This window comes from Uranotaenia lowii, chromosome 3, assembly GCF_029784155.1.
Source record: "Uranotaenia lowii strain MFRU-FL chromosome 3, ASM2978415v1, whole genome shotgun sequence".
Lineage (NCBI taxonomy): Eukaryota > Metazoa > Arthropoda > Insecta > Diptera > Culicidae > Uranotaenia > Uranotaenia lowii.
Genome location: NC_073693.1, coordinates 65,748,745 through 65,764,398, shown reverse-complemented (window position 1 = coordinate 65,764,398; position 15,654 = coordinate 65,748,745). Strand labels below are relative to the sequence as shown.

The window sequence follows — 15,654 nt, the reverse complement described above, 5'->3', positions numbered from 1 at the left end:
AGCCTATAGAGCATAACCACTCTAAATGCAGTTCAACATTCAAATACTTTGCTTACATAAACTCTGTAAATTCCTTGACTTTGCAGATTTAAAGTAAATTTGGTAAAAAAACCATGATAAATATATGACATAGTTTTTTAAATATTTTCTATCATATTTTGATTGGGATAGGAGGGGGATGTGTGAATGGATAAATCCGACACTTCGTCATCCGACACGAGCGTGCACGCCAGTCGGCAGTCAGTCAGCGACAACGAGCGCGCGAGTTAACCCTGTGAGACAGCGCGGTAGTTCCCCCGGCTAGGTGCGGTCTGGAGACCCGCGGATGGTACTTCCAAACGTCGGACCAGTCTGCACAACCTTAACATGGGAAGATTTTATTGAATTGAATTGAATTGAAAAGTAAACCCTATGAAAGTTTAAACCAATCAGATCGTTCAATAAAGTCGAATAAAAACGAAAACATTTTTATCAAAAGCAGACAAATGTCAATCAGCCGATTAACAATTCGTTGTATGTAATCTGTCGACTAATTTATGTGACGAAATCATACTTATCTTCACGAACATCAAAGGCCTAATTGAAATGCCACACAATTAGTCCCGGTGAAACTTCACCCAAAATGAAAGCGTTTTGCAACGACATAATCATACAGCCATAGAGATGGCATTTACGCCATGAATGTACCTTCTGCTTGGTACGAAAATTACTGAAATTGGTCAACCTGTCAACCAGACCGTTGTCGGTGCCGATTTTCTTTTCGAGCCTTGGCTTGGTGTGAAACCTATCGGCATTTTGTCACGACAAATTGAAAATTGCAACCCGGTATCTGGTCGACACTTGCATGTATTCGACCTATCGACGACGATAGCCTGAAGCAGTGACCTATTCGTAGATAATATTGGCAACTGCCATTGGGTCGTGAACGACCCATTGAGATATGGCCGAATTGACAGAGTTCATTAGGTTCCCATCGGCAGTGGCTGTGGTGCATTGAAAAATTCCAATAGATTTGTCCGCGGAATAAACTACTTCAGCACCGGGCTCAGCGGGTGGTAATTAGTTGTGGTCTCCCGAATGCTATATATTTGTAACTTCGAGCTTCCAAAGATCCGAAAGCAAAGATATCCCCGGTGTGGTCGGTCACGTGCACCTTTACATATGGCTTATGACTACCTCTACATACTCTGTAACTGTAAGATGGAAAGTGTTCGATTTGGGCCACCTCCCAGATAACTGCATTTGCAGGGACCACTGCACAGCACACGGTATGCAAATGCACTCCGACTGTCGAGTAAAATTGGCAAATTTCTGTGAAAGAATGCGCAGCAATTTGTTGCTGCTGAAGAAGATATATTCGTCTGCCGAATGCTCGAAGCTATCGCGAAGTGTATCAAAGTTGTAAATTAAGGTGTTTCACCAGAAAACATACCCACAATCGAAGATGTCTTCTCAAAGATTTAAAAGGTTGTTGGTCATTTCATGAATAATAAGCTTTGTAACCCTTCTTTTTGCTGTACCACCCTGCGAAGAATTGAACAGTTCGTTCACGTTTTGCGGAAGAAAGCAAAATATCACACGGTAGGTTACTTCGCTTCAGGGCATGCAGATTAAAATTAAGATTTGCGTGACAGATTATTTACATATGTTTGTGGCCCGAAAGGTGTTTCTTGATGTACTGAAATGTCAGCAAGTGCATGTCATCAAATAGCAGTTGCTTAATTTGAGCATATAAATTTAGTAGTTGGTGTACTTTTTTTGGAGCTAAACAAAAGTATGTAAACATGCAATCACAGTATGGAAATTTTCGACCAAACAAAAAAATTTCTATAAATCAAGGCCGAGCGATCGGGGAAGGGGAGGAGGGTAAGGTATCTTCAAACTTCAAATTTCATTAATCAAATACTAATTCAACACATCAATAGGCCAGTATCTATATGACAGTTGTTTACTACTAATGATAGTCAACAGAATAAGCAATAAACAACTACATTCCTCACTTCACTTCACTTCACTACTACTTCATTACTTTGATTCTCAAAAAAATCGTTCATGTCATGACAATTTTTAGGCTAATAAGAAATATTCTTCAAATTCAGTCCAAATTTTATTTTGTGTTACTTGTTCTTCTAAATCCAATTTTGTTGTTTTGAAGGTTTTCAGGCACAGGCTGGTGCACTTCTGCTTCTTAATACTGAACTCCACTTTTAAAAAGATTTAAAAAGTTAAAAATGTCTACAAATTTCACATTTTTTCAAGGGTGCTTTAAGTCCCAATATGCATTAAGTTTATATTTCTATTGGCTCTTGTGCATAATAAAATCCTTTTTAAGTAGGTTGGAAATCAATTATAAAATTTTCGCGTGTTTTAAAAATCTGTAAAACAATTTTTTTGAAAATAATTTTTTTTGAACCACTGATTAACTTTCCCGAAGACGTCAAGAAGCTTTGACTTCTGCGAAAATAGTTGTAGAATTTTCTGTTAACTTTTCCCCATTCTGTAAAATACGGGAATTTTACCGATTTTTCAATACCGTTTTAAAGTTTTTTAAAGCAAAACTCCAATCGTGTTCCAGATTTGTTGAATGAAATAAAACCGTTCTTTTCAACTTTTTTAAGTACTGTAAAACGGGGTAACATTGATCACCGGGGTAGCTTTGATCAACATGAAAATTTTCCACATAATCATCAATAACTAAAGCTATAGTTAAAATATCTTTAAACTTTTTCTAAGTTTAAAAACCTACATGATGAGTTTCAAATTTGCAAAAACTTGGTTTGTTTTTGAAAATTTCAAATGTAAGTAAAAATGTTATTTCAAAATCTTTAAATATCTATATTTTCGAAGGCTCGCAAACAAACACCCTTCCTGATGAAATCGAAGCGTTCAAAAGCAGCAGGTTGATTTATGTGACAGCTCAAATTTTTGGTGTAGTGTTTGTTGTATTTTGAGGTAATTTTTTGAAGTTTAAAAAATAAGGCCATTTTCCAAGAGTAAGCCAGTGTAAAACAAAAGGCTAGAAATCATATCTAATGGTATAGATTGAAGGAAAAAAATAAAGGGGAATAGAACGAGGGCCTAGAGAATTGAATAAAGGCAAAATTTAATTATTTTTTTGTAGTTTTATAAAATTTTTAAAAATAGAGACCGCTAAATTTCGTTCACAAAATGGGACTTTTTGCTATCTTCAAACACAAAATGGGGATTTCGGCTATCTTCAAACTGAAATTTGTGTTAAATTTATTGACCATGCGGCTACACGAAAAATTTCGCCGCACCACATTTCCCAAAATTTTGTATACAGGACGTGCGAACTGTCACCACAAAAGGGAATTACGTCATCGTGAATCGGCCCATAAACCTTTTGTACTTTCCATGATCCAAAATTTAAAAGGACGGCGAAAAAATATTCAGAGCTTGAGATTTTAAACCATAAAATCTGCGCTTGAAAATTTATAAATTATTAATTTTTTTTTTAACTATTAATTTTTTTTTATAATTAATCATTATTTTTCAATTAATTTCATTTATTTTGCATTTTGCAAGAGAAATAATTCGGAGATGCAGCATTTATACTTAACTTTTACGTTATTATTGATGAAAATGAATGAATTTTTTTAGCCTTTAATCTTATAGCTGGAGGAATTAAAAAAACAATTTATGTCTGACTTTGATCACTGGCACTCTTGAAACCAAATTGAATAATTTATTTTTTTCATCAAATTGAATTAAATCTTCAACTAGGAATGGAGCTATTTATAATGAATTCTCTCCAAAAGGCATATTTATTATTTCCCTAAATTGAAAATTCATCTTGAAATTCAATCGTAATATAAATTTAGAAGGCTATTATTTAAAAATTATTCTCTTTTTACTAAAAAAAAAATTAATCAAGATTAATTTCTGATCTGATCAACAACTTTTATGATAATCCAGATTTCATCACTTTTTAAATCTGGTGTTATATTTTATGTAGGTAATCTATTTCTGTGCATCAATTCTTATATCCGAAGCCTTAAATGCTAGTTTAATTTGAAATTTTAATTCTCATTACTCTCTGGAATTTCGAAAATATGGATTTAAAATTTGAAAACCAAACTGCTCAAAATTCATTTTCTAGTCAATTTCTTATTCAGGATAAAAAAACATCAGTCTGAATAATTTATTAATGAGCTACCGGAAGAAACATTGATTTGAAACTTTGATTCTGATCAAATTTGAATCGTAAGAGTACAATTGACTATTTTCTTGATTTGTGTAACGGTCAAAAGTTGAGGTTGACAGACAAACCGGGCAAATTTCGATAAAAACATGGCATTTAATTTTTAAATTGAAGAGAAAAAATCCGAACAATAACCGGGCCGATTTCCTCAAAACCCAGAAATTACTCAACGAAAATTAAGATTAAAAATTGAAAAAAAAAATTTCATCAAAATTCATAAACAGATTTTATATCGTATTTTTGGCTTTAAAAAAAAAACCTTTCATATTTGCAAAATCTGCTAAAAAAAATTTGTTTTGGTGGCTTAATAAAAAAAAAAATAAACAACTCAATTTTTGTTGTTTGATTTGCCAAATAAAGTGAAAAAATCTGGCAAAAACCGAACATTTATCAATAAAATCCAGGCAGCCGGGCCGGGCCAGACTGTTCCTTAATTTTGTAGCAAATATCCGGGCAAACTCGGATAAAACCGGGCAATCTGGTAAAGTTGCCAGATTGTATTGCCATAAGTATTTTGAAAGCAAAACTCCTTATTTATTGTGCATTTTTGTAATTGTTATTTTTTGTGGCTTAACTTGAAATTTGAAACTTGTTTTCTTTTTTCAACCAAATATACAATTTTGATAAACATTTTAAAGTTCTACAACTTCATCTCAAGGAGATACGGTAAAATTTTTTTTTTTTTTTGTTTCGATTATAGTCGTTTTACCATCTTTATGGCATTCGCGACTTTATCAACGTTGCAGTTGGCGGATCGTTATTGAAAAACTTATCCGGTACAACTGTGTTCGATATGTTTACTCTTGGGCTCGAACTCGCGGACATCGGATCAGGAGACAACAGACTTGCCAACTGAGCTATATCACAAGCCCATACGGTAAAATAAAAACAATAATCAAAATTAAAAAAAAAACCTTGATGAAATAGTTTTTTTTAACCTGGAACATTAAAGTTAAGACAAAATGATTTGCAGTCTTCGAAACAAAGTTTAAAAAAAAAGCCGAGATCTACAATTGCCCAGTACATTTTTATTCGTTTAAAATACATTGCTAAAGCCCTCTGGGAAGGATTTAGTATAAATTTTAACGATTTAAATAAATCGGTATCTAAATCATAGTACACAAAATTTGTACCACCAGCCTAAGTGGATTGTATATGGTATTCACAATTCTATTGCAGCATGACGTGTCGATGGAACGAAAAACCTGTTTTTAAAAATTCCTGCGTTGTCAAGTCAAGTTTACAACCTAGTTTTTTTATATATTTTTTTTATTAAAACAGTGTGACCCAAGTTTGTAAGAAAATTAATTTGCGTCAAATCGATAGATAATAAATTTTTCTTAAAATGTAAGGGAGACGAGTAATTTAGCTTCTGCATTTTTTTTTTAATATTCTCGCCCGTCACGTCGTCACGTCTAGCTTGTTTTTTTGTATAGTTTCGGAAACGCAATTCGGGAAAAGACAAAAATAACTTGCTCTTTTAAAAATATGAATAGTTTTTTGGGGTTCTTTGGCTAAAAAAAGACATACACCGTCTTAGCCGATTTAGGCTTTACAGACTGAATAAATGACGTGGACAACTTAAGATTAACATTTTACACCCAGTACCGAGATGGGAATCGAACCCATGCCATCAGTGGACCAGCGATTACCGTCTTACCACACTAACCACTCGACCACCGAGACGTTCAAATGAGTCAATTTGGGATTATTCTAGAATTCCTCAAAGCCTGGGATTTAAAATGTTTTGTTTTGATTCAAAACTCATTTATGAGTTTTTGTCGATTTATCAATTAACGTATAAACGTATCTTATAAGGTAAAAAATTATAAGCTATTAAATAGGGGTAGGGGAGAACTGTACAAGACGCACCAGCGGGGTAAGATGGCCCATGTCATTCTTTCTCAAAAAAACACTAACCTATGGCTTCGAATGATGTTTTTCTTCATTTATATTGTAGAAAACAAGCTTTTTCATCATTTATTAGATGAAAACTTCACAAAAACGGCTTTAGTTCTTAGAAACAGAAGGATTAATGGAATCAGCTTGAAACCTATTATTTTTCATGTTTAACATTTAAGGTTTTACGGTAAACTGACCTGGGCAATCTGATGAAACTACAGCTTATCGTTTTTCCACTCACATACACTTTCGGAAGACTATAAATATTTTGTTGTATTTTATAAACCTTATACAAATTTTAACTAAAATCATTCATATAAAAATTGGGGCGAATGCCCACAAGACCACGTGTTTTAGGCTCAAATTTTAAAGGCTGTTAATTTTTGAGAAACCCCAAATATCAAAACAAAATGCCATTCATTTTATTTCCTGACTCCCAAATTCCGATATCAATGCATAATTTTAACAAATTTCGTCCTTGTTAGAGTTAAAAAGGTGCACCAATATTCGACACGAAAAAATTATCTGCCGCCATGTTTGCCGTGATATCAGTCAAGAAATTGAATTTCGTTGCCTACCTGAAGGCGTTTTACCTATAAGGCTATCAAAACGTGCATTTTGAATAGCGAAATTTTCGATAAGTTAAGCAATAGTAAATGATTTTTGCCTAAGTATGGTTAGTTTACAAAAATACGATGAACATGTAATCAAACATTTTATGTTTCAATCATTACATTCCTTATGATCATTGTTTCATTTCTTACCACCCTTCCGGTATGGTGCGTTCTGTCCACTATTTTTGGCGTTCTACCCCGCGGTGCGTTTTCTGGCCGTTTAAGTTTTTTACCAAAATATCATCAAAATCGTGTTTTTATCAATTTTTTTCTTTTTGATAATAGGTAAATCTGATCCTTGAATCATCGTAAACTTTCAATTCGGTTCTTAGACGATTTTTTTTATTATCGCTGTAAATAGCGATTATGCTTAACTGGTGCGTCTTGTACAGTTTTCCCCTACCTATATCATTCGGCTGACATAACTGCTGGTGCCTAGAGAAGTTTTTCTTGAGAAGTAGTCATTCCTATTTTTGTAGAGCATCGTAGTGCCTACACAGTAAATTTATGCCTCGTTTCCCAGCAAAAAAAATTGCTGGAAAAGTCCAGCAATCCAAATTTTTGCTGAAAACCAGCAAACATTCTCCTTCTTGCTGATTTTTCCAGCACTTGATCTTCATTGTTGAAAAACCTGGGAACGATCTGTCAAACTCTAATTTGCTTTTGTTTTTACTAGGTATTTTTCGTTGCGCGCGAAGTGTTTCTTTGTTTCTCGTATATGCAACGGTGGAGACATCGAATTTTATTTCCTTCTATATTGCAGCGATAAAGTATTTAAACCAAGGGAATATTTTTTTATAGAAATAAAGAATTTCATAAATTTCTTATCATAAATATGTCTGCCATGAAGGTTAAATATTGAAATTTAATTTTAAAATCTTTTTTTAAAATCCCAAAATTTCCGTTTTTTTTTAATAAACAATACTGTCAAGCAATTGAGATAACTGATTTCCAGCAATTGAATTTGCTGATCGTTTTCAACAATTCAAATAGCTAGAAAATTTTGCTGGAAAGTCAGCGGAAAAAAACTAGCATAATTTTGCTGGTTTCTAGCAAAAAAAAATGCTGTGTATAAAATTATTTCACTAGAACTTTCTGGTGAAAACTAATTTAGAACATTAATCTTCTCTGGTAATAAACCCCAAATCCAGAGCAAATTTTCGAGGGTGAAAACGTCTGGTTAATCCCTCGATAAATAAAACATATAAAAAAAACTCTATTGTGTTGTAAGCCTACTTGGTTGAATGATTCAACTGAATCAAAGCAATCGAAAGATTACTCTTAATTCAACCAAGGTAAATGAAAAGTTCAGATTCCGGTATTTTGATAGCAACTTACAATCTTCTTCAGTGAGCGCTATTAAAATACCGGTATCTGAACTTTTCATTTACCGTGATTGAATTTAAAGGAATCTTTCGATTGATTTGATTCAATTCAAAGAAAAAGAAAAAAATTGAATTTAAGTTTAAAATCTGAGAATTTGCAAATTGACAAAAAGTTCGAAAAACAGCTAGCTACTCTTGAAAATATGTCAAAAAATTTAGAGAATCTTACGATGCAAAAATGTGTCAAATTACGTCAACTTTCAATTCACTTTTCAAAACTTATCTACTGTGACTAAACAATGCTGATGGCTCGTTGATTGAAATGTTTTAACACCACTTTTTTATATTTTTTCTGGTCATGATCTTTAAAAAATTCAAATAATTATACTCTTGTGCGCAACGTACAGTTTCTAACTTCAGCTTTCTTGGACAATAGGTGAAATTTTTTTCAGCATTTTGTAGCTTATCTACAGTCTTATTTAACGAAGCATGTTTTTCGGATTTTTTTCCTAGCCTTTGAATATAAGAAAACTGAAGTATTGTAGCTAGGAGAGTCAAATTGACACTCAAGGTCTGGTTAGGGAATTTTTATATCTGGACTTGAGTGTGTCCAAAAATGAAGTAATGATGCAAAAATAAAGATTAAATGAATTCATTGAGTGTACCTGAAGATTTTTTATAATTGAGCGCGCCTGAATGAAGATACAAGCCGCCAAACTTCCAATAGTGTCATATTGAAACCCAAGAGCGGATGACGTTTAATTAAGACGCTAACTGTTGGAACGATTTCCTTCAAAATTGGTATGTTTTGGTATTGGTGCAGTGGAAATGTTCTTATGAAGCAAGTAGTCTCGCTGAACTATGAAAAGGGAGTTCCCATTCAACTCGTATGTAGATTAATTAAAATTATATTTAAATTGCTTGTAAAAAGCAGTATACAATATTGTAAAAAAAAACGAAAATTTTCTCGAAATGACAAAAATGGTGAAATAAACGGTGTAAATATTTCAAAAGACTTAAACAATGGATAAAGGTAAATCGACCTATCTGAAAATAATTTTTGAGGTAAATTGTACTTTGTATACTTTGTAAGCTTATATTATGAAATAATCACTTTAAAGACCTTAAAATGTCATCGAACAATGACGAGAACAACTTTCAAGCCTAACCTAATGCAAACCTAGAATAGACTGCACTGCGTGGGTGATCTCTCTTCGTCCGACAAACAACTATTCTCACCTGCCATCACAAGGGCTTTTGCTTGAATCTAAACACTACCAAAGATCGTTCCATTCAATCGTTCACCCATTTTTTTGTCAGAAGATGCTAGATGAAGTCGGAGAAATTGGTTTCACTCGTCATAAGCTGAACTTAATAATATCGCTTTTCAAAGTTAGCAGAGACGGCGTTCTAAAAAGTTATGTTTTTGTGGGGGTTCAAAATCTTCTAGAATAAAAAATCTTTTAGAAAAATTTAAAAAGATCCTCTGAACGATTGTGAAGAAAAAAAGGAAGGTAAAATATTTCATGTAGAAAAGTTCTACGCCACTGATCGAAATGGACTATTTAGCTCCACTTCAACGGCAGCGCTCCACTAGATAATCCGATCAGAGCTTATTGCCGTTTAACAGCTCTTAAGCGCGGAATGCTCCAGCGCAGACACAAAGACCTGTTGATGGCGCTCTTTTCTTCTTCTGAGCCGACCGGGGAGGTTTCTGAATCGATTTCGTTATGCGTATTAGCCACCGAATGACGACTTCATTGATCCGTATCGTCGTCGACGTCGTCGTGATGGCTTCTCAATAGGGAAAAAAGAAATCTGGCGTCAAGTGTCACCACGATTTTCAGACGCCTCCATAAGGTTTTAAAAACTTTAACAAATCGGAGATTTGAATGAGCCTCAATGTGTTTTTGTTGAATTACATTCTGTCATTTTTTTATTTTAAATATTAATTCAAAGAAATTTTCATTTTGTTATTTTTTTATTTTAAATAATCATTCAAAGAAATTTTCAAAGACTTTTGGCTCAGGTAGTTGATGTTCTGTCACTTCTTCATATTTCTAATCCCAATTGATGTTTTCAGTAATTGAGCAAAAACACACCCAGGACCACCTCCGCGACGCCTCGTGGCTATCATCAAATAAAATTAATAGATTTAAATGCTAATAATGTGAATGCTGAACCGGACAAGACCAGCCTCGTATGGCGAAGGTGTGTGCATATGCAAGCGAGTTTATAGACAAAAAAAACTCGCATATTGCTCAACCAAGACCATCTCTCGATGTTTATTTCCCGCACCTGATCGACGACTTCATTAGGTGTGACATTTATGAACGTTCGAATGATCAACATAGCGCGGGTTTTGCTACTGCAGTTTTCGCAATACAGTTCAATTAGGCGACCGTAAAAAATATTTAAATTCACCTTTTATATTTTTTTTTTCAACAAACTCTAGTAGATACTCACTATCAATTACGCTGTTTAGTTAATATTCATTCATCAATAAATACTCAGATTACTGAAAAAAAACAATTTGTTTCGACTGCGGTAACGCCTCTTCAAATTGCTCTTCGCATCATTAGAGGGAAGATGTATCATTGATTGATCTTAACGAGCATCGATTTATCTTCCGCACACCTACTAATGCTATCGAATTCTAAACGGAACATTTTATTTTTGTTTTCCCCTCCCATTCAGGCCTATCATCTATCCCAGACAGCCAGCCCGGGCATTCAAACGTTGGGAAACTTGATGGCAGTTCCATCTCTGGCAGCTCATCAGCTTCCTCAAATGGGTCAGCGTTCGAGATCCCCACATCAGATTCTGTTCCCTCCTCCGAGAACTTCCCCGAATGCATCTTCCACGATACTACTTTCCCAGACCCAACAACCACCCACAACAAGCATCGATCGAGCTTATCATAAAGCTCGGAAGATCATCTACAAGTATCCCCGGAAGTATGGGCCACCGAAACGGAGGCCACCACATCATCCGGGATATCCATCACTACATCCCAAGTTCTACAGCTACTACTCGCACTGGAGTCCCTGTGATGTGCACTGTCAGCAGCGAAGAGAGCGGCACTGCGTGGTGCGGTCCAAATGTGGCCATCATGTGCACGTGGAGGAGCGACCGTGTCCCCATAAGTAGTAAGTTTATTCTATAATTAACTGATGATTGTACCATATGTGTTGCAAATTTATATCCTTGCAAGTGCATCTGCCAACTTTCGGATTGGTTTAAAACACACACTTCTTTATGGGAAAATCACTAAAAATATCTTCCGTTACAAGAAAAAACGGCAAAAAATATAAAATTATAACCTATTCTTGGCATGCAATTTCACTAATCGAACTCACCAATGTTGGCATTTCAACAAAAATCATGAGTGTGAAAGATACAATTTTATGCTTCTGTTAGTTTCAAATGACGGACTTAACCGTTGCAAAATGTATGAAAAATAATTGACTTGAACTACTGTTTTTTCGTCCATTTTGGTAGTAAAATTACATTGAAAAAGTTTATTAAACTAGCTTAAAAAAAGTCAAATCAAAGCAAACGATATACCAAACCGAATGCTTAGATACTTTCACCGGGTACACATATACCTATGTGTGAAAACGGCATGCAGGCAGCCTGCAGCTGGAAGACACTCAGTAAAATACTCTTACGTATGCAATAAGATTCTCTTTTAAATTGAAATTCATAAGTTTGTTTTATGACGCAAATGAATTCTTCAGATAAACATCTTCTTCAATGAAAAGATATTGTTTTTTCATAAGAGAATCTTATAGAAATAGGAAATGATACGTTTAATCGGGAGTAATCCGAAATATTTTATTTTAAAAACTTTGGTTTCCTTTTTTTGGCCTATTTGTTTGAAATTACACTATGGCCACACATATAAGCACATAAGCACCCGGTTCGGTCCTACAAAGTTATTCTGTCTCATTCGGTTCCATGACCTTGTGCATTTTGCCGGTTTGTTTGGTGAAAAATAAACAAATGAAAATGTATGTTTTTACAAATATTTTCAGCGTCCAGAAATAAGCTTTAACTCAATCTTACCATTTAAAAAATCACTTTCAACTATTCGGAAAAACTATTAAACTCCACAACTCCGTACGACGATGAAAAAGGAATGATGGAATCAATGTGTTCATTTTTTGTTCAATGCTAAAGTCTGCTTCATTTAATATTGGAACAAATTCTTTTGCTCATTGTGGCGCTCCTAGTGGACGGATTTGGAAACTTTTTTCACCCACGTGTCGGGAAATTCATTACCTTTCACCATGTATTTATGTCATAACACCAAACGATAGCATTTTGTAAACAACCGCCATGGAAGCCGAACAGAGAGATCAAATTGTGCACAGTTTTCTTGAAAATCCATTGTTGTCGGCATCGAAGCTAGCTAAACAGCTTAAAATGCCCAGAAATACCGTATGGCGTGTTATCAAGCAGTACAAGGAAACATTGACGACGGCTCGGAAGCCGCATTCGAAGCGTCGGAGTGGAACTGTCGACCGGAAACTGCGTGGGAAAGTCGACGGCCTTGATGACTTTCCCACGCAGAGGAATCCCAATCTTTCAGACCGCGATTTGGCCAATAAGTTCCAGGCCGCTCACAGTACGGTGCGACGAATTCGTCTCCGGGAAGGAATAAGGTCATTCCGAGCCAGCAAACAGCCAAATCGGACGCTGAAGCAGAACAATGTGGCCAGAATCCGTGCTCGAAAGCTGTACGACCAAGTGCTGACCAAGTTCGACGGATGTATTCTGATGGACGATGAGACCTACGTGAAGGCGGACTTTGGGCAAATCCCAGGTCAAAAATTTTATTTGGCGACGGCTCGGGGGGATGTACCTGCAAGTTCGTGTTTGCGGATAAATTCGCCCGCAAGTACATGATTTGGCAGGGGATATGCAGTTGTGGACAGAAAACCAAAGTCTTTCTCACTGACAAGACAATGCCATCAGAAGTCTACAAAAAAGAATGCCTACAGAAACGGATTCTGCCGTTTATTCGTGCCCACGACCGTCCAGTAATGTTTTGGCCGGACCTCGCAAGCTGCCATTACATCAAAACGGTTATGGAATGGTACGCAACGAACGGGGTCAGCGTAATACCGAAGGACCTCAATCCGCCAAACTGCCCCCAGTTCCGACCGATAGAGAAATACTGGGCAATCACGAAGCGGAGGCTTAAGGCAAAGGGAAAACTTGTTAGGAACATGACTCAAATGAAGAACTGGTGGAATCAAATCGCCAAAACGGTGGACGAAAAGGGTGTGCGCCGCCTAATGTGCCGTATTACGGGAAAAGTACGGGAATTTCTTCGAAACAGCAATGAATAATTTTTTGAATTTTTTTTTATAAAAGAGTAAAGAAAATGCTACATTTGTATGAAAAACAAATTATGAATTCGTTAATAAATGACTGAACTACACGCAATTGTTTGTGTTCCAATATTAAATGAAGCAGACTTTATTTCTTCTAGTTATCATTAAGAGTTCGTTTTAAATCTGAAAGAATTTCATTAGACTCTTATGAAAATTAATTTTCACTCCTAAAAGCAGTACATAAGACGTAACCCAGCAAACATGAAATCGTATTAAAAATGATAACTCAAGTCATTAAAAACGTTACTGCGAATCGTAATTCCAACTAACGCAAGTAAAAGGTCATAAAAATCGTTACTCGAAGTCGGATTAAATGGTTTAAATCGGATATGATAAAAAGTCCGCCATGTTTGCAGATTCTGTAGACGATTTCGTTCCTTTGCTTTCTCCCGCGTGGATCAAGTGAGAGAACAGCTTTGTTGTTCTCTCTACGACCAGCAGTGCAACCAGATGGCTAAAAATCAATTGGTGTATTTGCAAGAATTGTCTGATGACGGAGGCAGCAAATATTGTCGCTGGCAACGGTTCGGATGCGTTGAGAGAAAAAAACGTGTGCTCTCTTGCATTCTTTCAGTGTGTATGAATATGGTGTTGTATATCGTCCAAATCGTATACTCTTATCGCTTTAGCCCGAAATTGAAAATATGTATGTATATTGCCTCCACTTTGATGGGTAAATGCTGTTTTTTCGAGTTTCATACGATCATTTCATAATGTATATGAGACGTATAACAAAGTTGTTGAGAAATATACCTACAAAAATGTTTGCTGGGAACTTATGCAAATTATAATAAGAATTTGCCTGAGTTGACGTTCGCCGGCCGTTGGCGCACAATGGTCCATTGGCTATGGTTCCCGAACGAGCGAGTGAGATGCAACCTCTATCTGTCAGGCAAGAGCGAGCAAAAATTTGTTTTGTTTTGCAAACCGAGTTTCCGCATACGATTGTTAGAAAATTGATAAGAGTTACATTTTAAATATGTATGATTCAAAGAATCAATTACCTACTTGAGTTTGAGCTTTACCTTGCTTCATGCCTAGCTTATTTAAATGTCTATCCTCCATTAATGGGACTGAAATTAAGCAATTATGATCATTCACTGTTTTGTGTTAACTTAAATGGAAACAGAAGGGACTACATGAAAAGAGGCGCAGTTTGATCCCTTTTGAAATAATAAGCTTGCAACCCTGCTGTAGGGATGCCTTTAAGTCTGTTTCCTTACTGAGTCCTTTGGATTGGAATGACACTGGCAGAAAAACGAAAGATACAATCGTGACATTCGTCTCTTTGTTTACTATAGGCTCTTTAGTTAATATATGTATTAGAGATGTACCGAATAGTGGTATTCGGCGAACGGCCGAATACCGAATATTGACCTTTTCAACTATTCGGCCAAACGAATATTCGGCCGAATATTCGGCCGAATATTCGGTCGAATATTCTATTGAGTTTTCAATGAAAAAACCTTAAGCGATTGCCTTAATGCTTTCTATTTCTTCCATATTAATGCCCCTCATGTTTTAGTCGACTATTTTCAAACAGATGATATTATCGGATGATGATTTTCAAGATATTTTTTAAGTAGGGGTCTTTCTTATTTTTTAAAATGTCACCAATAACTGAAAAGATACTTATGTGATGACTTGTCGCTTCTAGGGCGTTTATCACCAAACAGATTGCGTTCCTGTGAAATCTGGGATAAAACATGTCGAAACAAGTGCCAAGCTATTTGAAATTGTTTCTCTAATATTGAATTAGATGAAGGTCAAATTTGAGCAAGATATCTTTCAATTTTTGTTGATAAGATAGATGATCTTCAACCAATTTTTGCAAAAATTGAACACAAAATCTTAAAATTTTTAAAGAGGAATTTGAATTTTTTATTTGAATTAGCAAATAATCTAAATAAACCCGAGCAAAACTCGGGAAGTATTAAACAATATCTGGATATTCCGTCCAGTTTGACTAATCTGGGGTGGGATTATGGAACTCGAAACAATCGAGTTTCGTTCGATTCGACCAACTTTGGCATTACCGTTCTCGATTCGGATGGAACGTTTCGAGATGATCTACTACCCGATTTACTCGAAATATAATACATTAAAATTTAGAATTCGAACGAGATTCGTAATACTGATTCTAATTCGATTCGAGTTCAACTTGAAACGGGTAACTCGAATCGAAAAGG

The 15,654-nt window shown here is 35.4% G+C and overlaps 1 protein-coding gene across 4 annotated transcripts in view; it reads left to right on the top strand.

Moving 5' to 3' along the window:
* The window catches only part of LOC129755375 (uncharacterized), a 197,005-nt gene that overhangs the window by 170,338 nt on the left and 11,013 nt on the right, over positions 1-15,654 (top strand). For all 4 annotated transcript variants that reach the window (XM_055751820.1, XM_055751823.1, XM_055751821.1 and 1 more), the window contains exon 4: positions 10,761-11,212. In XM_055751820.1, the coding sequence (XP_055607795.1) occupies positions 10,761-11,212 (452 nt within the window). The remainder of the gene's footprint in view (positions 1-10,760; positions 11,213-15,654) is intronic.